At 35.7% G+C, this 27,517-nt stretch overlaps 1 protein-coding gene across 2 annotated transcripts in view; it reads right to left on the bottom strand.

The window, feature by feature from the left end:
* Window positions 1–3,258: 3,258 nt before the first annotated feature.
* Window positions 3,259–27,517, bottom strand: part of PDCD10 (programmed cell death 10) — a 48,352-nt gene continuing 24,093 nt past the window's right edge. For both annotated transcript variants that reach the window (XM_027541996.1, XM_027541985.1), the window contains 6 exons: window positions 22,023–22,076; window positions 15,097–15,214; window positions 13,300–13,426; window positions 7,915–7,993; window positions 7,525–7,607; window positions 3,259–4,321 (listed from right to left, as the gene is read on the bottom strand). In XM_027541996.1, coding sequence (XP_027397797.1) covers window positions 4,240–4,321; window positions 7,525–7,607; window positions 7,915–7,993; window positions 13,300–13,426; window positions 15,097–15,214; window positions 22,023–22,076 — 543 coding nt within the window. In that variant the 3' untranslated portion in view covers window positions 3,259–4,239. The remainder of the gene's footprint in view (window positions 4,322–7,524; window positions 7,608–7,914; window positions 7,994–13,299; window positions 13,427–15,096; window positions 15,215–22,022; window positions 22,077–27,517) is intronic.

The following is a 27,517-nucleotide window of genomic DNA, read 5'->3' as shown; positions in this document are numbered from 1 at the left end:
TCTGGGAATTGGTGATTGACAGGGAGGCCTGACGTGCTGCGATTCATGGGGTTGCAAAGAGTCAGACATGACTGAGCGACTGAACTGAACTGAAGCAAACTGGGAGGGTTGGTTTCCCTGCATGAATTCTATCTTTTGGATAAGAAAGGAGGGATATGAAACCATATTTTTTTTCAAAAAAGAAACATGGATAAACATCAAAAAACAGTGGAGTTGGATACCTACTTGGCATGGTGGGAAGTGGCGCAGAAGGGTATGAGTGACACTTCTCTAGTATACTTTTTGGTACAGTTCTTATGTTTAAGTTACAGTTCTTATGTTTAGAAGCATGCTAATGTTCTATATATTCTTAATAAATAAATGTGTAAGGATGTGAAGTGGGTGGTGTGGGTGAGTCGGGGGAAGGAACCTTAAAGCTGGAAGAAAACTGAAACAAATGAACCCAATTTATTTAGAATAAAGTACATAATCACAGTGACGGAGAAAAAAAGGATTGATCCAAGTAACTCATAAACACAGAATGTAATTACATATCCTCAGTCTTGGGCAGAGTACAGTGAAAGAACTGTAAATGATCTTATCATCTTTTAAGTGTGCTTTCTACATTGATAGGGCAAAAGAAATTCTAAAACTATTTCGAATATACTATAGGACTGAACAAGTGAATACTGATGTTTCGGGGAGTTGGGATTCTGGGGAAGAGACATAGAAATATGGAATGCGAATGTAAGAGTGAACCCTAGGAGGATGGATTGCAATTGGAGGTATTACTGTGAACTCACGATTTCTGAAATCACACATAATACGCATATAACATGTAAAATGTACATGTACATGCAGATTTGTGTGTACATGTTTGTACACGCACATTTCCTAGTTGTCTGAATCAGCCTAGAAGCAGACAATGTCCAGTAGTAATGAGCCCACTCAGTAGCCAGACCTGTGTATCTCTTATCATCCCTCAGGGTTCCCTGGAAAAACCGCTGATTCCAAATTGTGGGACATACTTAAGATAATGTACTTACGGAAAGAAAAAAAAAAAGATTAAGTGGAAGCCACAAGGACACAGAAGTCAGATTGAAATAGAAGGTCCTCATACTGATCAAATCTAAGACCATTTAAGTATCAAAATAAATAATGAATTATAAGCCATTGAAAAAATAGAAAACCAAAATAAGTTTAAAAATTCATGTGGGTAGATATGGATGAATAAGAGGGTGGAGAGAAAGGAAGGTTCATATTTAGACAGTAGAACAGTGTCAACGGGCATTGGGAAAATCACCATTTTGAAACCATCAAAGTAAAGACTGAATAAGCAAGAATCATCAACGGATACTAAATGCTGGGGGTAAAACACTGATGTTGCTACTTGGCTGCTAATCGTGTGCAGCTCTTTGCGACCCCATGGATTGTAGCCCGCCAGGCTCCTTGTCCATGTGATTTCCGAGGCAAGAATACTGGAGTGGATTAACATTTCCTTTTCCAGGGGATCTTCCCCACTCAGGGATCCAACCTGAGTCTCCTACACTGACAGACAGATTCTTTACCGCTTCCTCAGATCGCTTATCAAGTGCAAGATAAAAACAGTAACTATACATTTGAGAAATTGACCACCACCTTGACCGAGTGACCAAAATTACCATCAGTGAGGAGCAGATGGGTCACCTTATAGTATTCTGACCAAGAATGCATAAATTGAATCTAATCATGAGGAAACCCAAAATAAGGAATATTCTATTATAAAGCAAGGAGTGGGCAAGAGACAGAAGACTATATTTTTCAAAAACACAAGTAAACACCATGAAAGAAAAAAAGCCATGGAAATGACCCAGGGTAAACTGACCCAGGAGTTTAAGAGAAGGAAAACACACAAATGACAAAATAAAAATGGTAAAATCTTAACAATAGGTCAATCTAGATAAAAGACGTGTTGATGTTCTTTGCACTATTGTTCCTCTTGCTAAGTTTTGGTAAATTTGCCATCAACTTGAAATTATTTCCATATGAAAAGTTAGTAACCAATTAGGAAGGCCTTACACTGGGATACCAACCTCATTTTGCCAAACAAGGTTATCACAATAATGCAATCGTGAAAAAACCCCAAACTACAATTATATCACTTTGTTTAAAAATACTGTGAGAAGGCATTTTAAACATCTAAAACATAGTTATGGTCTCAAATAAAAGGAGGCCTCTTTAAAATAAATTTAAGATTTATGAAAAAGACTTATCACAATGTCTTTTCTCATTTCTTGCTATGTCAGCTTGGTTAAGGAAACTGTAACCGAACACTGCATTTTAGGCAATGGATAAAGTACAGTTCAGTTGAAAGAGTGTGGAATCTGGAGACAAATGTTGAATTCAAGTCCTAGCTCTAGCAATTACCAGTTTTGTAGTTTTGTAACTGAAGCTCTCTTAGCCAGTTTCCTCAACTGCAAGGCAGACGACAAAGTCATAGGACTGCAAAGAGAATTATAAGAAATTGATGACTCTAGAAAAATGCTTGCTACAGAGGTGCTCAACAAACGTCTCCTTTCTTCCTTCCCTCGGGAGCCACGTTTCTGTTCTCTAGAGTTGTATCTGACTCCCTGACCCCAAAACACAAACCACTAGGATCGTGTAAGAAACTGAATTATCCTGAGACTAAATCTCCTTTCTGGAGGTAAATTTCATGAAAATGGAAAAAAAAAAAAAATGGAGATACTGCATAGTAGAATAAAAAGATAACCATTAAAAAAAAAAAAAAAGATGAGCTGAGGCATGACTGGTTAACAGGTGAGTTTTCTTAAGGAGGGAAAACAGGAAGACAGATAGTACTCATTCATGTTAGAAAAGTCTGCTGCTCAAAGAAAAGAAAAGCAGTATTTCTTTTCTTCATATATTCACAAGTCTGTTTTGCAAATCACCATTCATCTGCTTCCAAGAGTGAAAAACAGCTTATGCCTAAAATACACAGTATTAAAATCACCAATTATACGTGTTTTACTAACCAAGTATCACTGAAGAAAAAAAATCAGTATAATGTCTGTAAGTTATGATATTTCATTCAATCGTCTATCAGTTTTTTTGCTTTCTTCCACGTTTCCTGTTTACAGCTAAGTGGATGATTTCCTTTTGTATTGCTAATGACAGCAATTCTTTAAAAATCTATTTTCTAAAATGGGGAAATTTTAAAGAATAAATTGCATTACAGCAAAAAATTTATATTTTCAACAGAAATTAGTTTAACATTTAAAATCTTTATAAAAGATAAACAAATTCTGATTTTTTCCTTTATTTTATCATAATTGAAAAATGAAATCACTTAACATGAATACTTGATACATAATTTCCTTAGAATTTCTCTATGGTGAAACAAAACTGTACATATTTAAAGAGTGTATATAATATTATTAACACTCATGACAATTTCAGACCAACTAGCATTGGTATAGCTTCAAATTACTATTAGTTGTGGCTATTTATGGAAAAAAGGCGCAAAGCTTATTAGGGCCCAGCATACCAGAAAGACTTAATCTTACATTGTCACAGAGCTCAAAAATGGCAGCAGAATGTGAAGACACTACACACTGCCATCTGCTTCTCGTAAGTCTCTTAAAACAAAGGTTGGAAAAATACTCAGTACCTCAAATATAGTAACTAACAAAAATATCTCCATCAACTACTTTTTGCCCAGAGTGATTAAGGACAAAAAAATACGAATTCTTGTTGCTTTATTATCCGATAAACTGCTAATAAGCTCCCCTTAGAAGTTCTTTAGACATTACACCAAGTCGTCTTGGTCTTCTGATCATATATATATTCACATATATATATGCATTTTTTCAAGTAAAGAAATGTTTAACAGATGTAAACTATTTATTGAATATTTGCCACCAAATATTGTTAAATACATTATCTTGCAGCATATCGCTTTCAAGTTAAAATGTCAGAAACAAACACCAATATTTACAATTAAGGAATGTTATATAATGACACATTAAGGCGTAAATTCTTTTGGCTTATAATTCTTAAAAGAATGATAATAGCAAAAGTGATGCAAAATCTTCAGTGTGAGATTATGATTAAGCTACATTTTACAAAAATATGGTGTAAGATGGCAATAATCCCATTCAACATCCTGGATTATTAAATCCCTTCAGGAGGGACTGATAATTTATACAGTCAAACTTTAAAATTTACAGATAAAGGCAGTCCAATACTGCCACTGAGAAGTACATCTCTTAACATATACAACTCTCAGGCCACAGTTTTGAAGGTCTGAAGTATCAAGTTGGTTTGATGAATTAGTCGGTTGGCACTTATGAACACATTTATTGCCCTGTTTCAAAAAAAAAAAAAAGAGTAAGTATTAATTTTATCCAAAAAATTAATCCTTTAAAAATATTTATACTTAAAATGCCCGACTAGCAGCAGCAATAAAATCTATTTAAGAACAACAACAACAACAAATGCAAGTTAGTACTGAGTAGCAACTTTTATCACAGCTTGGAAGTGTCCTGCATTATTGGAAACTATCTAGGAGTTACTGCCCCCTAGTGGTCCTGGCTGGCAATAAGGTGTTGGTGGGCTGCTAATGATGGGTGGTGCCTCAACAACCAGAGTTCATTTTATAGGTCAAACATGTAACTGGCCAAAGAGGAGGATTCGAACGTAGTCTCCAGCTGTGATTTCACAGAAGTTATCAAAATAAGACCTGCTAAAATACCATATTCAGTCTCAAAATTTGTATATCAATGGGATGATACTTGGGAAAAGGTTCATTACTTTGAATCTGATTCATCCCTATCCTTACCTTCCTTCAAAAAAAATTGAATTACTTTTAGAATTAATATACTTTTAAAACAAAATAATCATGTGGTTTCAATATTTAAGAGTTGACAATGTGTAAAAGTATGTTCTTAAAAATTACTTCATTCTGAACCACATTTTCTATCAGCCCATCCTCATGTGATCTGGAGCACAGAGCTGATGCTAGTCCCCCTGCATGCCCTTATCAGTTTCTCAGGAGCATAAGCTTGTACAATCACCCCTTAGTATCAGAGAAGGACTGGTTCCAGGAGTCCCCTCAGAAACCAGAATCTGTGGATGCTCAAGTCCCTTATATATAATGGTGTAGTATTTGCAAATAACCTAGGCACATCCTCCAGTAATATCTCTAGATTACTTGTTATTCTTAATATAGTGTAAATGCAATGTAAATAGCTGAAGTACAATATAAATGCCATGAAACTTTCTGGAATTTCTTTCTCCAAAAATTTTCAACTGGTTGAATACAGGGACTTGGAGTTTCCCAGGTGGCTCAGTGGTAAAGAACCCGCCTGCAATGCAGGAGACGCTGGCTTGATCTCTGGGTTGGGAAGATCACCTTCTCCTGGGGAGAAGGCTACCCACCCCAGCATTCTGGCTTGGGAAATCCCATGGACAGAGGAGCCTGCAGGGCTACAGTCCATGGGGGACAAAAGAGTTGGACACTGAGCAACTAAACAATAACAAAGGGATTTGGAACCTATGGATACGAAGGGCTGACAGTATCTTTATCTTAGGCATTCCTCAACAAAGGGGGCCTAGGAAAAATTAAATGAATCAATGCAAATTCATCCTCCTATTGAAAAATGGCTCAAAGATCAAGCTCTAATTAATAATTTTCAACTTTGAGGACACAGGGAGAAAACTTGTGGTATGTTATTCATATGCAAATAATGGTAAATTAAAGGAAGCTGCTGAACGGAGAAAAAGTAGTAGCAGGGAACCTGAATAATCCATATGCCTGTTTAAGCTGTTAAAAATAACTTTGGGACTAAGGACAAAGATTTTTAAAAACTGAACCCAAGTGATTCTACTGTACAAACAGGGATGAGAGTAAATAATTTCACATTAATCAAAGTTATGCTCTAAATGAATTTCTACCTTTTAATGTGCTTTTCCCATGTTGTTCTTAATTAATCAGTATCATAAATAATCTCCTTAATGCAAATTATTCTTTTGATGTGCTTTTTGGTTATTTGGACTTAGCAGAGGAGACCAAGGAAAAACAGGTGTAAGTTTATTTTCAGAACACACCTGCCAGCTTATTAAACTAAATCAACAAGGTACATTTTCCTTTACACAACCTGAATAGCAGTATTAAACAACACAAAATTATTAATAATATTTAGCTCAATATCTTTAATTTGTAATAAAATGGAAATATTTCAATCTGTTTGAACTATTAAAAATGACTCTGAAAATCATTATACCTTTTTAATGTATTTTATTACTTTTTAATATTACTACAATAATACTGTAATAGTTTGACATGGATATCAGGATCTTACAATGTCAGTGGTGGGACAGGATGTTAAAGCTCCCTGCCAACAATAGCTGAAATAATCACTGTTTATTCTTCTGCTTCAAGCACTGATAGAAAATGGTCTTGTCCACAAAATTCTATTTGAGATACAAAGAATTCTCTATAAAGTATGAGGTTGCAGAAGACATAGCCTTTGGATCAGTTTATACATTGTATGTACATGTGTATTATACATAAATCACATAGTATTTTTTGGTTTTCTAGAATGTTCTGTAGCCGAGTATATGTAGATTTTAAAATAATATCTAATTTACCTTTTTAGTATACTTTCTGTCTTACAGAAAGCCTCTCTTCTAGGACAGTGGATCACAACCTTTTGTGGCCCTTTAAAAACACATGAAGTACTTTTAAAAAACACCTGAGCCTGGGCCCACTCAAGCCAATGGAATCAGAAGCTCTGAAGGTGGGGTGTCAAGGCACTGGGATTTTAAAACACTGAATACAAGTGATTTTAATGTGCAAAAAGGATTGAGAACCACTGTTTTAACTATAGTACAACAGTTCTTAACAGACCTGTAGCATTCATATCATCTAGAAATTTCTTAGAAATGTTACTTCCTGGGCCCACCCTAGACCAACAGAATCAGAAACTCTGGGTAGGACCCAAAAACATTTTGTCTATAACAAGCCCTCCAGATGACCCTGAGGCTATTAAAGTTTGAGAATCACTGCTTCAGGGGTTGGTAAAGTAGCCCAGTAAGCCAAATCTCACTACTGTATGGCCTGAAAGTTAGGAATACTTTTACATTTTTAAACAGTAAAAATTTTTAAAAAATCAAAATAATATTATGAGACAGTTGAAAATTATTCAATTCAGTGTCTATAAAGTAAGTGTTTATTAGAACTCAGCCATAAAAATGCTCACTTGTTTCCGAATTGTCTACAGCTGCTTCTGCACTACAGCAGCAGAGGTGAAGTGCTATAGCTGCAACAAGCTCACCAAGTTAAAATATCTGCCATCTGGCCCTTTTCAGAAAAAGTCTGCAACTGCAGCTCCAGACTATAGTCATGGCTGGATTATCAAACACCCCCTTTCCATTTTTAATAGTCTATCTTAGTAGTTCACTTAAGTATTAATAATATAGTAAAAGAGTTAAATATATATGGTTTCAGTATTATAGAAAGCCACATAATTTTATAATTTTAAAAGGGGGATAAATGATAATACTTACTTGCCATCTTTAAAATAGGTTTTCAGAGTATCACTGAAACTTTTAGAGTACTTTACGAATTCTTTCTTTTGATGTTCGAGTGCCTACAGACATCAAAAATAATAATAATAAAAAAATAAAAAACAAGTAAGAAAAGAGAAATAACACAAAGGCCAAAGTCAGAGACAGAAGATTACACAGAATTAAGAATACACCTTATATTACAGATAATCAGTTTTAGGAGTATTCACTTAAATACACATTTAACAGCACATTCAAATTCAAGGACAAATCCAGTCATTAATGATAAAAAACCATTTTCAATAATTCAACAGTCTTATTATTCAATAAAACAACTAGATGTAAACCAATATCTGAGGTGGCAGCTTGTAAGGTTTCTACTAAACTTACCCTGCGGTTCTGGTATTGGTATTTCTTGAAGACATTGTTTACTGTATCAAGAAGTTCTTTTATTGCACTAGCTATATCCCTGTTGGGTGAGGAAAAAAAAGAATCTTCTTAAAATCAGTTTCATTTGAAAGAAGTCTCTATACACAGCTATGTTTAAGAATCACTATACTTAATTACCATATGAATACTGTATCAAGCCAAATATTTGACTGGCTGGTTAAGTGGGGGATTTAGCCTGTGTCCTCCTGTGATCCCAGCTACTTTTGCACTGCTGAGGAAATACTACACAACTAACATCAACTTTCCCAAAACATTTTCATTTTATTTAGCATTACCTACTCAAATTTATAAGAGACCTCTGACTCTCATCTTTTCCTGTTATGACTTTTCCTTTCTCATGTAGGTGAATTTGAGCAACTGTATTATTCACTTTTGCCATCTCATGAACAATTATATGAAATTTTGCTATTACATGTAACTCATTCCTGTATTTAAAACACTTCAAATTATAGACCTGATAGTTTCGATGTTTAAAATATTTCCTCCTCAGATGTAGCTATTCTCCCTTAAGACACATTTATCTAGTCTCCTCTCTAACAACCACATATTCTCCTCTTTCAAATCTTTGCTGTCACTATTTTCCTTAGAAAATATATTTATATTTCTGGGAGAGACAAATCAGAATATTCTTCTACCTTAACCTTTCCAACAATCATCCTTTGACTACATGTGCATCAGCATTTTTCTCCCCTTTCTAAAGAGAGAAGAAATCAATCATTCTCATTTGAGTTGACTTTTCTTCCTATCCCTGTATCATTTTTAAAAATTCTCATCTTTTCTATGTACGCCCTTTTCAATTTCCGTGTTCTAACTTCATAGCAATATTCTAGCAAACTGAACTTATTGTAATTCTGTATTCTCAAACAGCCTCTCAGTCTCTAAGGCAAATCTTCTCTTTTTCATATCCATTCTCTTAGCTGTTAACTGCTACAAATTTTGCTGTTCAAATGCAATGCAAGTGTAAGGAGATGAATTAGTAAAACATCAGTCTAGACTACCCAAAACACAACCTTTTATTACCTACCTTTTAATCACAAATGTCAGATTTTAGTTATTTCATACTTAAAAATTTCAGCTAAACTATTTAAAGAAAACCAAAAAGCTCCGTGTCCAGATTTTTCTGTGTGTTTCACAGTTTATTTTTAGTAAATAAGCATATGGAAATTCTAAAAATTACAAATATAAAAGCTTTTAGTATAAAAAAGCATTTTAGCTTATTCTGCAGTAGTAATGACCTTCTAATTCAATATTTCAATAAATATTTCCTTATTACCTCTTGTAAGTCACTCGTCGGTAACAGGCTGAAACATTAAAACATCAGATATTCAAAAAGGACAATAAGTTTACGTAGAAATTATACCTGTCCACTCTTTTTTTTTGACCTCTAGTAATAACAATTTTTAGTTACATTAACTGTTCCTTTATGTTTTCAGGAAAGCTGTATCCCTGTATTGCTGTGACAGGCATTAAGCCCCCTACTGCTTAATGACGGTGTCGTACAACCATCCTATTATGTGAGAAAAATGACAATTTCAACAAATTAAAAAATGTCCAATCTCTGGATATGGAAGATTCTTCAAACACCTGTGGGTTTGAAGTAAGCTTATTCAAAAGGAATACAATAAAGCAAATTACAGTAATCAGACAGCTGTTTATAAGACAACCATATTTTGTAGTGTACTTTATGGAATATTGGGAATCTGTACTTCAAAAGAGAAAAAAGCTCCCCACATGATTCTGCTGATGAACCAAGTTTGGAAACTACTGTTTGGGAACTCAGAACCTAATGTTGAGCTTTGATCCACTATTTGCCACAGAGCTTTATAAAGACCAAGATTGTCCCTAGGCCTGGCCTTCTCTACGATAATCTGCAGCAATTCATGTCAAATATTAGATGATCTGTGTGTACACAGAAATGCATCTTCATTTACAGCACTAAGGTTTGCACCAGAGAAGGTAGTTAACAACCTGAGGGTCTGTGTCCTGAAGAGAAAATACCAGTACACACGCGCGCGCACACGCACACACAACTTCAGACAATTAAACAAATAAAAAACTGAGGAAAACCTGAGGGGTAAAACAATTGTAGTGCATCCCTGGGTTGGGAAGATCCCCTGGAGAAGTGCATGGCAACACACTCCAGTATTCTTGTCTGGAGAATCCCACGGACAGAGGAGCCTGTCACGCTACAGTCTATGGGGTTGCAAAGAGCTGGACACAACGGAGCGACTAAGCACATGCAGAGTTTGGAGTTTATGAATTCTGCGATAAGAGACATATAGGATGGATAGAGTAGGAAGGAATTTTAGCAACTTGCATGTATTTCGTGGGACAACTTTGGGGAAACATATATACTGAAAAGGGCAAGAGGCATCAGAAGAAATGTAATACATCTTACAAAAAACTTGCATGGGACAGTAGAACTTCTGTCACCCAAATTTGTGTAATTATGTTTATACAAACATACTGCAGGAAGGAAATTCCTATGCTGTATGTTCAGTTTGGTCTAGACTGGACACCCCGGAAAAGCTATTTTGAGGCCATCATCAAAACCAACCCTTACAAACCCTCACCTATGAATATTCAAATATAGATAAGGGTAAAGAGTTAAATGCAGAGATTTCTGGACTATTAAATCCAGATTCCACTAGTTATCTATTAATTGGAAAGTATCCTAAGAACTAATTTTATAAAGTATTTGCATAAGCTCAAATGCAGTCAAACAGAAACATTAATCAAATCATTTTTCCTCTTCAACTTCATAGAGGGAAAAAACAAATCTTATTTCACAATGCTTTATGTGCTGTGGTGCTAGATTCTGTGCTAGGCACTATGTATACATTTCCAATTCACAACCGTTACCCTCATCTTCACAGGCAGAAACTAGAGTCACAGAAGCTAAGCAACTTAGCAAGGTCACAAAGCAAACTGTTAGCAAGTCAAACCTAGGTTTGCCGGTATATACAGATATTTGTCATCTGACAGGAGTTACTTTCTCACACAGCATTTTGTACAGTGCTAAGACAGTAAGTATTTGATATAGGTATATTGAGAAGTATTGTGAAAATAATGAGAGAAGAGGATATTCACCTTAAGTATGAGAAAGTAAAATAAAAACTGCACAATTTGCTGTGCTTGAAGGATAAACTGTTTTTATTTCGGCTCAATTTTATCCACTAATTTTTCAAACAATTAACAGCAGTAACAATATATATCAAAACTTATCTATATGTGTCAGTGATACAAATAGCCACAGCCATCCATGCTAATACACACATGGTTAAATTTCAGTCTTAGAAACAATACATATTATCAACAAAATTTCCACGGCAAGTTATCCCTCTTAAAATGGATACAAAATAAATGTTAATTGCCAGTAATCTTAATTCAGTTGTGCGGAGCACATTCCAGAAAACAGAACGAAATACTATTATTGCCCCATAAATAAGAGACAAGACCCTAATTCAGCCTGTCAATGACTAAGGACAAGGCTCAGAGACTCTTGACATCGACTTCCTTATGATTAAAATGTGGCTGGTAATAAAGTAGTTTTCAAACTCTCTCTCTTTACAGTAACAATGGGTTTAGCAGAGATGAGTCCGGGAGTCCTTGAAGTGGAAAGAGGGTATCAAAATAGCAGGCTGAGGGTTCTGGGCATACCATCTCACTTCCAGCTTCAACCACAACGCTATTTTCCCTCTTACCTACTGACATCCAATATACAGGATGTCCTTTACCAGGCCTCTTCCAAACAGCAGAAACATTCTTTTTTTCAATCACTTGATTAGACTGACATTATGAATCTCTATGATTGGCAAGCACCAGAGAAGTCCTTGGAGTCAGTCTGCTTAAGTTCCAACCAGGTGATAGAGATGTAGCATATGATTATCGAAATAAATTATATTATTTAAAAATTCTAGAAATACGTGTTTAAACAGCTGTGTTTGAGATCACTGACAATTATCCTTTTACAGGCCAAACATGTTCACTTTACACAAAACTGAAAATAAAAATCTGTAATAAAAACTACTAAAGAAAGCTGAGGCTTGCCAATAAAAGTAAAAATATTTACCTTAAGGTCTTAGTCTCGGTGACATGGACTTTGACTAGTCAATGGAGTCTTTTGTACTTTCTGATCCTCAATCAGAGGACCAAAAAGAACACAGTCATTCCTTGATAGCCGAGTTGGTACCTATTACCATCATTTTCTAAAATGGGTCACACTCCTCCCTCTATCCCAATAAAATGTAGCCAATCAGCTAAAATATAATTTTGCTATGTGAATTACAAAGAACACTCTTCCTGTGAGATGTATGGTAATATTTATTCCAGGGGAGCCTCCTTCAGTTCTTGAAAGATAATAATGTTATGTTGCAGCTTCTTCCAGAAAAAAATCTGTGCTAAATCCTTCCTTTCTAGCAATTTTTTACACAGTCTGGTTCCAGTAGTGCTTACCTGCTTTTTTAAACTTGTTTTAATTGGAAGATAATTGCTTTACAGTGCTGTGTTGGTTTCTGCCATACAACAACATGAATCAGCCACATGTAGACATTTGTCCCTACCCTCTTGAACCTCCCTCCCACTCCTTTCTAGCAATTTCTACTTGTTTCACAAAAGGTTGCACTGATAGTCCCACTAGTTATTCCCAGTTTTGTGTTCTACCCATTGAGGTGAAATAAAATTATCAGATTCTTTAGTTTAAAAATACTCATCTAGAAATTACGTTTGGAGTTCCCTTCTGACTCCTCCACCCTCTCACCCCTGAGAATGCCCCTGGGTGGAGGTGCTATGTCCCTGTTTGAGAAGAACCCTTCTTGCTGCTGCCCATCAGCATGCTTCCTGGCTGAACTGAAGTGTGTCAGCTCAATTTCTTTCACTCTACATCCCAAATACAAGGATTTTGGGAGGTTCACAATTTGGTCAGTATTAGAAAGTGTTATTTACAACTAAGAGTACACCATTGTGCTAATAACGTGAACTATTTCTGAAATAAAAAACAGTATTTGTATCCTTTGTTATCAATCTCTTCAACTACCCTCTTCACTTTAATCTGACATTTACATTCTTCCACTTACGAAGTTCAAACTGCATTCTAGTTTATGTACATTCCATTCTCTGCTTTTAAATGAAACATTCTAAAATATTTTACTATACTCAGAAGCCAGAGACAGTTTAGAAATTAATAAAAAATATGGTAATTTTCAAATTTTTAATTTCAAATTAATATTTCAACTTAAAATTAATGTCATACCACAGTAAAACATCTAAAATGAGTGGTCCTTTTGAAGTACTTAAAAAAGAAGAACCAAACAAGAAGCTGCTTACTTGATTGTCTGCAGAAACCTCACTCTGTCGTTGATCTCATCTGGGATCTTGCTGAGAATTTGTTTAAGTGCTCGTGCCTTTTCATTTAGGTCCTGGAATTCTGGCTCTGGTCGTTCAATCATATACTCTGATGAAATAAATACGTAGTAAAAAACATTATGCAACTTGCTGCCAAATTCAAGTCTAAGAATTTCCAATGTGTTGGTCAAGGAGGTGAGAGGGGAGATAAAAGGCTAGAAAACTAGGAAGAACAAGGTTGCAAAGCAGAATTAATTACAGTTTAACTCAGTTCAGTAGTTGTATTAGGGTCCCTCCAAGTAAAATATCAGAAGATAAAAAAATGAACATCTTCAATATGGGATAAATGGAAATTCCATGAAATCTTAGAAATAAATAAAATTTTAAAGGAAGGCTTAATCAAATTTTTCAGGCCTCTCAAGTTACATTTCACAAGGAACATTTGGTAAGTAATGACATTTGTAACAAATACAATGGCAATATATATCTGCCAATGGTGAATATGAGTTTAATTAAAGAAACCTCTACATTCAACATACAACGGCTCATTACATCAAAACTCCAAACCTACTAAAGTCTTCAGCACATTCTTGAAATCTCACTTAAAACAAAAATACCACCATAGAAAGTCCAACATAAGGCTTGGTATCAAAAAACAGCAACTTTGGTAAGGAAGTTTAGTCAGATGCAGCAAAGGCAAAAACTTCACAACCAGATTCACCGTAGGCTTGGAAACATTACAACTCTACCAACTCATCAATACAACCTGGCCTGACAGGCTGCAGGTGCTCAATCCAGAATAATAATGAGGACTTTCTCATAATTTACAGAATCAGTTAAAACATCTATTTTTGTTCTCCCTTAATAAACATGAGATATTATACCTCTATGTTTTTCTAAATTACAGGGAAAATGACTACTAAATTTAAGTAAAACCCAGGGCTTTCTAGGTGGCTCAGTGGTAAAGAATCCGCCTGATAAACCCTGAAATGGGTTCAAACCCTGGGTCGGGAAGATCCCCTGGAGAAGGAGATGGCAACCCACTCCAGTATTCTTGCCTGGAGAATCCCACGGACAGAGGAGCCTGGTGGGCTACAGTCCATGGGGTTGCAGAACTGGACATGACTTAGTGACCAAGCACACAAACATTTCTAATCATTTTAAAAAGCAAAAATGTGAAAAGAGGCCAAAAGGATGATTAGTAATATTGTTCTCTCAAACCTACATTTGAATACAATATTGTAATTAGCCTCCAATTAAAATAAATAAATTTATATTAAAAAATAAATAAATAAATAAAAAGCAGAGACATTACCTTGCCAACAACGACAACAAAAAAACCCCCCACAAACATGCTATACCAAAGTTTAAAAAGAAGAAACTCATTACTTTCAAACTGGTATCTACATAAACTCAACACAAAATAAAACCACCATTCCAAAGAGCTTGTCTCTTCATTAAACTAGAACTCATCAAACGTATTAATTAATAGGGGGAAAAATAAACCATGCAGCATAAACAAATGCTTTACTTCTAGTAACTCAATCTGACAAAAAATAAAAAGAACTACATTTCTATTTTATATGGGTTTGTACCTCCTGCGCCAACCCCCCATTTTCATTTCAAAATAATAACAATAACACTAACAGTAAGAGGGAAGGGAGGAGAAGGGAAAGGGGAGAGGAAGGGAGGAGAGGAGCCACTTTTATCAAATAAGAAAGATTTGGAGGAAGAGCTTTTCAATATCTGTAAGAAAACTAAACAAGACTTTCTGATTACCTTCTACATCATCAGCTGCCATTCGAAGAAGGGACTCTGTGAAGTTGACTTCTACACTTTTTTTCTCTAAAATTTTCATAATTATGTCTTGTGTGAGTCCCGGATTTTCTTTTTCAGCCTATAAGAAAGAGAAAGCTAGTTTTGAAATACAGAAACTGAATCAATATTTTAAAGCCAAAACCTAACCATTCAGAATCTCTTAGGACCTCCTTAAACTGATCAACTTACAAATAAGGGCAGAAATCTTTGCAAAGCAAGCGTCGTGATGCCATTCACTTATGTGTGGGGAGAGTTTGTGCATCCATAAATTACTACAGTCACGATCCAAACTTCCATCTGAACATAATGTATTTAACATTTCCTACTTCTCATTTATACTCTCTTGCAATCAAACTAATAACAAACATAGAAATGAAGAGTAAATATACGTACAGGTATATATATACATAAAGACAGTTTTTCAATTACCTTTTTCAAGAGTTTAAAAACAATGAAGATTTTTAGCTCTTTTTCATTAAGCAATATTTCAACTTGAAAATCAAACAGTAACTCATCTCACCAATTTTTTTCCTTCAGATTCTCTGCATTTAAATTAACAAACTTTCAGGAAAAACAACAACAAAAAAAACCAGGATTCATTTTGGAAGTTTTATTGAAGCTATATGATTCCTTAACTACATTCTCACACAATGATTTTCATTTCCTACTTTATTTTTGCAGCAAGAATATTATTTCCTTCACTAGCTTTCAGAAAACCATTAATCCTTTTACTACCTCCTGAGCTTGTTTCACTAATGAGCTTGCATTGATTCTGTTACTTAAATTCCCTAGGGCACTAAAATCTTCTAGCCATTTCAAGATTGAACATAAAAAGTCCTAAGTTTACCAAAGTTAGTTTTCAAGATTTGGATTTTCCCTTGTAATTCTGCCCCATTTTACTATTTAAAAAAATTTTTGTAATCACACTCTGTTTCTTTTAGGATGCCTGCCAATTTTAATCATTATGCTGATGATTTCCTCTTTTTTTTTGCCCTGGTACTACATAGTAAATATGATCTATCAAATGGCAATTTATTTGCCTCCTGACGGACCAAGTTATGTTTAGCCTCTGCCTCCTCAGTTCTGGAACCACTGCAGTTTTAGCTTTCTTCAGCTCTTTACATTATAACATCTTGCTTCTTATTAGATTTCAAGTACCAAAAACTGAAAGGTTGTGGAATGAAAGCAGAAAAGAAAACACACACATTTAGTTCAATCCTGGGATCATTTTAACTGTTGTCAAATGCTTACAGGAAAGTCATTTAGACAGATAATAAAGTATGTCCTACTGATTTCTTCTTTAAAATCTGTTTAATTTTCCCTCTCATGAATGTATTTAAGAATCTATTTTAATAAAAAGAGTTGTTGAAAGATAAGCTGTACAAAAAAGGCTTAAGATGGTGTCAACATTATTAATTTGGTAAACTGCCACAAAATAACATAGTTATTTGGTAAGAGTGAAACAAGCCAGTATTTGGTAAGAGTGGTTTATTTTCTCTGAGTAACATTAAATCTACCTACACAATGAATTATCTTAGAAAGTGGGGGATTTTCTATGTGCTTCCAGAGAATGTCAACAGAAAAATACAACTTCTTTGGTTAAGTTATAATAAAGTACGGAAAAAATAAAACGCTTCTGCAAGTCTGAGAAGAACGCTTTCAGTACCCAGTTCGTCTGGAGCCCTCACATGCCATAGCTGCAGCATTAGAGTCCTCACAGACATCCCTACTCTTTCTTAGTTCAGTGTTCTCAGTGCCAGAAGAAATACCGAAATACCTAACACTGCTGTGCAGTAAATAAAGTTCATACAACTTTAGTAAGTACTTACGTCCCAACAACTCAATAGCCTTTAAAAATCACATGAATTGAAAGAAAAATATTTTATTTATTCTTAAATAACCATGATTTATTTTATTAATGAGATGTGAGAACCTGTTGGGCACTGTACGATTTCTCAAATGTTATTCATTTCCTATTATACATTGATTTTCTTGTGAACTTGCTTTCTATCAACAGCAGTTTCACAAAGATATGACATCACTGAAAGGAATGCAGCCCAGCTGAAGATGTTGAAACTGCAAACTATCTCAAGCTAGTAGTTCACACAGTGTCAAGCTAATGTTAAAATCACTCTATTCCTTCAAATGTTTAAAATATCTCATGACCCCCTCTGAGTTTTCTGTGGGGTCCTGAGGTAGCTTGGCACATACTCTGGGAACAGTAGTTTAGCATCTTCTGGCTGACGTCCTAGTTATGCTACTTTTTATCTTAGAGGCCTCAAACACAACCAGTGACTCTAACTGAAAAACCCTTAAATCAGACACTGTACCTATACCTTCAAGTTTTCCTTCAGAATACAATCTTAAACTTTGTGCTATCCAACTTTTATGAAAAGCCAAGGGCAGAAATACCCTCTCTTGGGATCAACGATCCTTAACATTATCAGAAACCTCCCAGAGGGGAAAGCAGGATTGATATCATAAGAGATAATAATCACTAGTATCTTGGGAAAAATTATTTTTCTCCAAATAACAAAAATAGGTATTAAAGCTTGATAAATATCACTGGTGCTATGAACCAAGAAGTGGAAACATGAAAATATAACTGGATATAAATACAGACATATGGCTAGGCATGGTTTTTTTCCAAGTAAATTAAAGTTTAAAAATCACAAAAATCTTAATGTTTTTAATGCATGCCCTCCTTTAAAATCATTTGAAATTTTTACCAAACAGAATACAGTAATTAAGAATAAATCAATGCAAAACTAATATACTTTCTTCCAAATAACTCTCACTATCCCTAATTAAAAATCAGTGCCATGCTGTTTACAACAGCTAGGACATGGAAGCAACCTGGATGTCCATTGGCAGACGAATGGATAAGAAATTTGTGGTACATATACACAATGGAATATTCAGTTCAGTTCAGTCACTCAGTCATGTCCAACTCTTTGCGACGTCATGGACTGCAGCACGCCAGGCCTCCCTGTCCATCACCAACTGCTGGAGTTGACTCAAACTCATGTGCATTGAGTCGGTGATGCCACCTAACAACCTCATCCTCTGTCGACCCCTTCTCCTCTTGCCTTCAATCTTTCCCAGAATCAGGGTCTTTTCAAATAAGTCAGTTCTTCACATCAGGTGGCCAAAGTACTGGAGTTTCAGATTCAGCATCAGTCCTTCCAATGAATAGTCAGAACTGATTTCCTTTAGGATGGACTAGTTGGATCTCCTTGCAGTCCAAGTGACTCTCAAGAGACTTCTCCAACACGAGAGTTCAAAAGCATCAATTTTTCAGCACTCAGCTTTCTTTATAGTCCAACTTTCACATCCATACATGACGATTATTGGAAAAACCATAGCTCTGACTAGATGGACCTTTGCCGGCAAAGTGATGTCTCTGTTTTTAACATGCTGTCTAGGTTGGTCATAACTTTTCTTCCAATGAGCAAGCATCTTTTAATTTCATGGCTGCAGTCAGTATCTGCAGTGATTTTGGAGCCCCCCAAAATAAAGTGTGTCACTGTTTCCACTGTCTCCCCCATCTATCTGTCATGAAGTGATGGGACCAGATGCCATGATCATAGTTTTCTGAATGTTGAGCTTTAAGCCAACTTTTTTACTCTCCTCTTTCACTTTCATCAAGAGGCTCTTTAGTTCTTCTTCACTTTCTGCCATAAGGATGGTGTCATCTGTATATCTGAAGTTATTGCTATTTCTCCCAGCAATCTTGATTCCAATTTGTTTCATCCAGTCCAGAATTTCTCATGATGTACTCTGCATGTAAGTTAAATAAGCAGGGTGACAATACACAGCCTTGACGTACTCCTTTCCCTATCTGGAACCAGTCTGTTGTTCCATGTCCAGTTCTAACTGTTGCTTCTTGATCTGCATATAGATTTCTCACGAGGCAGGTCAGGTGGTCTGGTATTTCATCTCCTGAAGACTTTTCAACAGTGTGTTGTGATCCACACAAAGGCTTTGGCATAGTCAATAAAGCAGAAGTAGATGTTTTTCTGGAATTCTTTCACTTTTCTGATGATCCCACATATGTTGGCAATTTGATCTCTGGTTCCTCTGCCTTTTCTAAATCCAGCTTGAACATCTGGAAGTTTGCGGTTCATGTACTTTTGAAGCCTGGCTTGGAGAATTGTGAGCATTACTTTGCTAGCATGAGATGAGTGCAATCGTGTGGTAGTTTGAGCGTTCTCTGGCATTGCCTTTCTTTGGGACTGGAATGAAAACTGACCTTTTCCAGTCCTGTGGCCACTGCTGAGTTTTAGAAATTTGCTGGCATATTGAGTGCAGCACTTTCACAGCATCACCTTTTAGGATTTGAAATTGCTCAACTGGAATTCCATTACCTCCACTAGCTTTGTTCATAGTGATGGTTCCTAAGGCCCACTTGACTTCGCATTCAGGATGTCTGGCTCTAGGTGAGTGATCACACTGTCCTGAATGGAGTACTACTCAGCATTACAAAGAACACATTTGAGTCAGTTCTAATGAGGCGGATAAAACTGGAGCCTATTATATAGAGTGAAATAAGTCAGAAAGAAAAACACAAATATAATATATTAACACATATATAAGGAATTTAGAAAGATGGTAATGACGACCCTATATGCAAGACAGCAAAAGAGACACAGATGTAAAAAACAGACTTTTGGACTCTGTGGGAGAAGGCAAGGGTGGAATGATTTGAGAGAATAGCACTGAAACATGTATATTACCATATGTGAAATAGATGACCAGTCCAAGTTCGATGCGTGAAATAGGGCACTCAAAGCTGGTGCACTGGGACAACCCAGAGAGAGAGGATGGGGAGGGAGGTGTGAGGGGGGTACAGGACGGGGGGAACACGAGCACACCCACGGCTGGCTCACGTCAATGTATGGCAAAAACCACCACAACGTTGCAAAGTAAATAGCCTCCAATTAAAATAAATTAAAAAAAAAAAAAAGAATCAGTGCCATGAATAAAATTTATCCAGATCTATCATATTTAACCAGATTTATCATAACCACATACTTTAAACAGTTTGCTTTTTAATTATACTTTAGAGTTAAAATGTCAGCTTATATATAAGGATATTACAAGGAAAAGCTTAATAATGTTCATTATTTTATGTCTTTTATGACTGTCAGTGGGTATATAATAAATACTTCAGAGTGAGTCGTCCTTATGAGGACACACAGGAGAAGTTTCTCTCTCTTCTTGGTATCAGAAAAGCCAAAAACCCTTTTGCCTTATCAATATTGTGGTGTGTAACAGATCATTTTTCCTTCTTTGGCCACAAAGATGGTTAAAATAGTCCCTATGATGCCACCCTGACAACCAAATATACCATTCAAAATCACACTGATACTTAATGCAAAGAAGAAAACGAAAAACAAATAAACAACAAAAAACTCCACTAAGGACGGTGCTACTTCATTCATTCTCTTCATTAATCCAATGATTTGGCAGGATATATTTAAATAAAATTAGTATGCCTGTGTATACAGGCACTGCATTTAGAGTATTACATCAAAATAGTACTGATCAATACACAAAATGTAATTTCTAGTAGTGAAATAGATGTCTAACGGCATTATTTATGCTACCAGGTAAGCAAGGTATCAATAAGCTAACCTCTGCCATAAAAAGAAATCAAGCTGAATATTCACAGTTTCAACTCCAATGAGACTCAGCTATAAATTTATTCTAGATTTAAACATTAAAATACTTGAAATATAAGTTGTTTTAGCTACTGAAGGGAGAAAACACACAAAAAGTAAATAAAAATCAAAATTTTGGGTATCCTGATACGTATTTAGGTCTTCCCAGGTGGCGCTAGTAGTAAAGAACCTGCCTGCCAGTGAAGGAGATATAAGAGGATCAAACGTGGGTTGAATCCCTGGGTCGGGAAGATACCCTGGAGAAGGAAATGGCAACCCACTCCAGTATTTTTGCCTGGCGAATCCCATGGACAGAGTAGCCTGGCAGGCTACAGTTCATGGTATCACAAGAGTCAGACATAACTGAAGTGATTTGGGATGGATGTCTATTTAGGATGAAATGGATTAAGTCTTATATGAAAGGCTGCATTCAGTAAGTGGAGTAGGGCTATCCAATACAAATATTTGGTAGGAGCCTATCTGATTTAAAATTCTTAGTAGCCACATTAAAAAAATAGAAAAAACAAATCAAGTTATTTTAAGAGTACACCCAAAATATTATCATTTCAACATGCAATCAACATAATACATATTACTGAGTTGCTTATAAACCTGGAGTACAACTCAATTTGAACTTGCTATGTTTTAAATGCTCAACAGCAACATGTAAGCTAGGGATTATCAACTTAATATCTTCAGGGCAATGAAACAATAAGACAATGAAAAAGTTCACCCTGAGTGACTCAGCTGATCCTCAAAATATCCTTGATGTGATCAACACAGAGCTCTTATTTCCCCATTCAAAACACAGTTTTACACTTATGTTCTATAGTTAAAAACAGCATGAAGAAAATCTTTGGGTTTAACTTTATAAAAGTTTTGAATACGTCAAATAAAACAGAATTTTAAAATATACTCTAAAGCTAAAGAGAAAACATTCTGAAGAAGTCAGTTTAAAAGCACAAAGTGATGAACAGCTGAATGCTACTGAAAGAGCACTTGTTCCAACTCACTTTTTAGAAGTGTTTTAAGCTTTAAAAGTGTAGCACTAAAACAGGCACAAGATGACTGAAAAGGTTTTCACTAAACAACAGAACAAAAACAAAAGAGAAAGGTACCCAAAAAGAAAGGTTAAAAAAATAAACTGACATTTATGACATGGTATTTAGATTTCTTTATAAGATACATTTTAACCACCATAATAATAAATTATCTGTGCCTCACCTTAATGAAAGCTGCTCTCAGTGTCTGAGCTGCGGACAGATTTACTCGTTCTAGCTGCAATAAAAATTTTAAATCATTAATATCAGTTTTCTGGAAAAAATACATTTCTGATACTGCATTTTAAAGTAATCACACTGATACACCCATCAATTAACAAACATAACTTGCTAAAGATTCTGAATCAACATAATTCTTCAAATAGATGATCTAAAATTTTCATTAGAAAGGATGAAAAATTAAGGTATGTGTATTAGTCCCTTATTTATTCCTTTGGGGCTTCCTAGGTGGCGCTAGTGGCAAAGAACATGTCGACCAACGCAGGAGACTTAAGAGATGCGGGTTTGATTCCTGAGTCAGGAGGATCTCCTGGAGGCAAGCATGGCAACCCACTTCAGTATTCTTTCTAGAGCATCCCATGGACAGAGGAGCCTCGTGGGCTAAAGTCCACAGGGTCGCAAAGAGTTGGACACAACTGAAGCGACTTAGCACACATCACCTTAAAGACTGATTTAAGATAAGCACAGAATTCAAAATAGTGTATGTCCCTAGTAGAAATAAACATATTCACTTAAATTTTTGAAAATGGGAGGATTCAAGATTAACTTTCAATGTTCAGTTAAAAAGAGATGGCAAATTATGTGTGTATCGACTATAAAATGACCAAAACAAAGAAAATATGTATTACTTAAGATTTTTTGTATTTACTACCTTACTCTTTTATTTTTTTAATTGGAGTACAGTTGGTTGACAGTATTGTGCCAATCTCTGCTGTACAGGAAAGTAACTCAGTTATACACATACATTCTATTTTTAATATTCTTTCCCATTACAGTTTATCCACTGCATATATAGATTACAATATATCCATCGTATATATGTACCACGTCTTCTTTACCCATTCATCTGTTGATGGACATATAGGCAGTCTCCATGACCTGGCTGCTGTGAATGGTGCTGCTATAAACACAGGGGTGCATGCATCTTTTTGCATTATAGTTTTGTTCAGGTATATGCCCAGGAGTGGGATTGCTGGATCATATGGCAATTTTTAGTTTTTTGAAGAACCTCTACACTGTTTTCCATGGTGGTTACAACAACTTACATTCCCACCAGCAGTACAGGGCGGTTCCCTTTTCTCCACACCCTCTCCAGCATTTTTATTTGTAGATACTTTAATGATGGCCATTCTGACTGGTGTTAAGTGGCACCTCACTGTAGTTTTGATTTGTATTTCTCTAATAATTAGTGATGTTGACATCTTTTCATGTTGCCTATTGGCTGTCTGTATGTCTTCTTTGGAGAACTGTCTATTAAGATCTTCTGACAGTTTTTCAATTGGGTTGTCTTTTTGTTGTTGAACTGTATAAGCTGTTTGTATATTTTGAAGATTAAGCCCCTGTCTGTAGCATCATTTGCAAATATTTTCTCCCATTCTGTAGGTTGTCTTTTCATTTTTTTATGGTTTCCCTTTGCTGTGCAAAAGCTTGTAAGTTAGATTAGGTCTCATTTATTTTTATTTCTAGTGCCTACTACCTAACTCTTTTAAAACTGCTTCTTCATCTCCTCAGTTAGGCATTAAACTAAGGTAAGTCTTTTTTTTAATTAATTAGAAAACAGTACTGATAAAAGGTTTGTTACTTAAATTGAAGACTGTGGGTCATCTGGATTTTACAGATGTTTATATCTGTCTTCTTTTTTTTTAATCAGAATTTTAAAAATGGCTACCAAAAGTCCTGAATTGAAAGTTTAACTCAAATGCTTTTAACTTTTATTATCAAATGTATAAGGATTATAATTCTGAAAGATAAATGTCCTTATTAAACACTGTATAAGTTGCTTTTCATTGGGCTAAAGAAGGTATACAATTTCATAAAAGTTACTACATTTTTTGAAGAATTAATTGCCAGGCTTAAAATAACTAGCTTCAGTTAAAATCAGATTTTGTTAGTTCCTAAGAATTAGGCCAGTTAACTCAATAAAACTCAATGTATATATTTTTTATTTGGGATAATATTAAACCTTCAAAATCAATGTAATCTTTGTAGATTTTTATGCAAGTATAATATTTCTAAAAAAACCTTATGGTTATAGATCACATAATGATTTCATTACGCAGTAACTATTATTTTCAATTCTTTAAGGCAATGAAAACAGTTTTACACACACACATACAATTTAGTGACTCTCCAAACAGTTTAAATTAATTTATTTTCTAAATAAGACAGAAATGCCAAGAACCTTATCTCCCTGTGAATTACTTGCCTTAACAAAAAGAAAAGCATCAAAACTGGCCAAGATTAACAATTTATCTCCAAAATAAACAATGGGCCATTCAATTTAGTATTTATTTAACTTGGCTTCTACAAACCTTGTAAAATCTAACACTGCCCTGGTAAGTAAAAGGAAAGACACAAGGGGATCCAGGTAGGCAAAAATAGCAAGTAAGCAACTAAATAAGATATTAATTAACTAATGAAGGTATACCTCCAAGAAATTAAAATTTCCTCTTCCACCAAATTCACTTAATTATAATGAATCACAAAGATTTAGTAATATAGTTCTTCTGATCTCAAGTTCTTATTGTACAAGGGAGGCAGAGGGAGACAGAATGAATGTTTCCTCCCTGACAGGAACCCATTTCCTTGTTCGGGTTTACACCACACTGACCTCTTTCACCAAGTCAAAGGTCTGAGTCAGATGAGTGCCTTTCAAGTACAAGCATTAACTCACTCTGTACTGCCCTAACTGGTATATGAAAGGGTCAATGCAAGTAAAAGGGGCTGCCAGTCAGTGAGGAACTATATAATTAGCCAAGATAGACATCTACAGCTCTAGATTTCTAGATTAGGTTTACATATGTGTATCTTAGAAAGGAGAGAAAGCTCAGACTTAGCATACTGAATCAAGTCAGTGATCTGGGAAGCACCTGACAAGAACTCCACTGGGAGTCATTTGGGATACAGTATTTACCCACACATCTTGCAATAATCCCACCAGGATTTATTACTCATAAGATATTCACAATGCCCAGGCAATACCAGGCATATAGGCACCTACATACATTCAAAAAATACTTTGAATGAAACTTAACCTTTCATCCATAAATTTACCTAAATTGTTTTTTAATATATTTATAATTTCAGCCTCTAATACTCAAGTAGCACCGTATGTTTACACCTTCCCTATTATAATGGGCTTCTATTTAAGGCCTCTCACATGTGATAGATGATTTCATAATAAACTCATGTTCACCTTACCTGTACTTTTCATTAAAGTATCAGGTTCCAGTAATATACCAGTAACAGCTACCACTGTACTAAGCACATATTATGGACTTTATTATGTATTTTTATAGAGTATCTCTAACTAACCCTCATAATAAATCTCTATCTATCATCATCTCCATTTTATAGAGGAATAAACTCAGTTTGCATAAATTTTCCCAACATAAAAGAGCTAAAAAGTACAGAAACAGGCTTCATACCAGATCTGTCTGGCTCTAAAACCAATACACAAGCCACTCAGCTCCCTGTACGCACCCACCCTGTACTCACCCTTTACAGGCTGGCTTCTGTCCCATCACTGAATCTCTTCAACTGCTTAAGAACCAACAATGTACTGAGTTTCTACCATGTGAGAGAAGTCAGTTTGAGAGATACAAAGAAACAGACTATATTCCTGGAACCCCAGAAGACTAAGTAAGTAGCTACAAAGAAGCTGATGGGACCACTGTCAGCTGAAGTAAAAAGTATGAAGATGAGAGCTAAACTGGTCCTTGAAGAATGTGACCTCCTAAAATCCTCCTCCTTAGTGTTTCTTCAGGGTTGCTAGCACCCTGTGGATATAATGACGGTTATGTCAGTTTGGAACAGATAATAATATCCACTTTGTTTCCAATACTTTTCTACTGGGTCCAGTATTTTTTTAGCTTTTGGGATAATGGTCTTTGACTGGTGTATGTTTAAGGAGCCAGTGGAATCATTTTTCAGCAGTGCCTGACAGTGCATATACCGTATTTTAAATCCAAAGAAAAAGGAAAGGGATATATGATGACATTTTTGTACGAATGGATACTGGGACATGGAGAGGCACTCCTGGATCTCTGCCATGTTGGATTTCCATGTCGCCAGTAAAAAAGTTAAGAGAGAGGGAATCAGAGTAAGAGAAAAGGGCACATAACACCTCTCCTCACTTAGAGACGAAAGTGCAACTGGAGGGAAACTATAGGCTGGGTGAGCTTAACATTAAGGTCTCACCTCAACCTCACATTTTGTCTCCTTCTCAGTTGTGTGAGCTCCTCCTGTAACTTACTCTTCACAGCTTTTGCATCCACTTACTGCTGCTGCTGCTGCTGCTGCTGCTAAGTCGCTCCAGTCGTGTCCGACTCTGTGCGACCCCACAGACGGCAGCCCACCAGGCTCCACCGTCCCTGGGATTCTCCAGGCAAGAACACTGGAGTGGGTTGCCATTTCCTTTTCCAATGCGTGAAAGTGAAAAGTGAAAGGGAAGTCGCTCAGTCACAACCCCATGGACTGCAGCCCACCAGGCTCTTCCATCCATGGGATTTTCCAGGCAAGAGTACTGGAGTGGGCTGCCATTGCCTTCTCCACCACTGTTAACTAACTGCAAACTTTTCAAACTTAACTTTTTGGATCACTTCTAAACATATTTTAAAAGCTTATATAATTTTGAATCCATAGAGTGCTTTTATTATATCACTCCCTCTAGAAATAACAGTTCATTTCTGTACTTTATTTTCTAGTATCAAGCCAATTTCTTTTTCTTAAAAAATACATTAAAAAAAATGTCTGATCACGCTATGCAGCATGCAGGATTTTAGTTCCCTGACTAGAGACTGAACCCCAGTCCCCTGCAGTAGTGGCTTGGAGTCTTAATCACTAGACTGCCAGGGAGTCCCTCAAGCCAGTTTCTTAAACCTGAAATTAAAAAAATATATATCCACTTAACACTTACATTGGAGAAGGAAATGGCAACCCACTCCAGTGTTCTTGCCTGGAGAATCCCAAGGACTGTGGAGCCTGGTGGGCTGCCGTCTATGGGGTTGCACATAGTTGGACACGACTGAAGCGACTTAGCAGTAGCAGTAACACTTTAGTATCAAGTTTTAAACAGTCTTACAAAACCTTTTAAGTTTTTTTTTTAGGTCAAAATAATTATAATTAATTAGTTGGTTCCAAATTGTCTATAAAACCTGCTTCCTCAAAATCAGGCCAATTTCCCCCACACTGATACCTTCTCCCTTTTTCCCACCCTCCCCTCAATGCCATCAAGATTACTGACCATATTCTTTAAAAGAAAGTTAAACTGAGCCACGAATAAAAACTCCACATACATCTCTTGTGATTCAAATGATGATGAGAAGAGTTAGGTTAAAAAAAAAAAAAAGCCAGAACAAAAACAGAAGTAGACAGAATCGAGAGGCCACTCATTAAATTTTACGAGTTTACAAAGGCAAAGTGCAATCATCTGTTCTG

This window comes from Bos indicus x Bos taurus, chromosome 1, assembly GCF_003369695.1.
Source record: "Bos indicus x Bos taurus breed Angus x Brahman F1 hybrid chromosome 1, Bos_hybrid_MaternalHap_v2.0, whole genome shotgun sequence".
Classification (NCBI taxonomy): domain Eukaryota; kingdom Metazoa; phylum Chordata; class Mammalia; order Artiodactyla; family Bovidae; genus Bos; species Bos indicus x Bos taurus.
The sequence above is the reverse complement of the archived record's forward strand: the minus strand, read 5'-3'. Positions and strand labels throughout refer to the sequence as shown.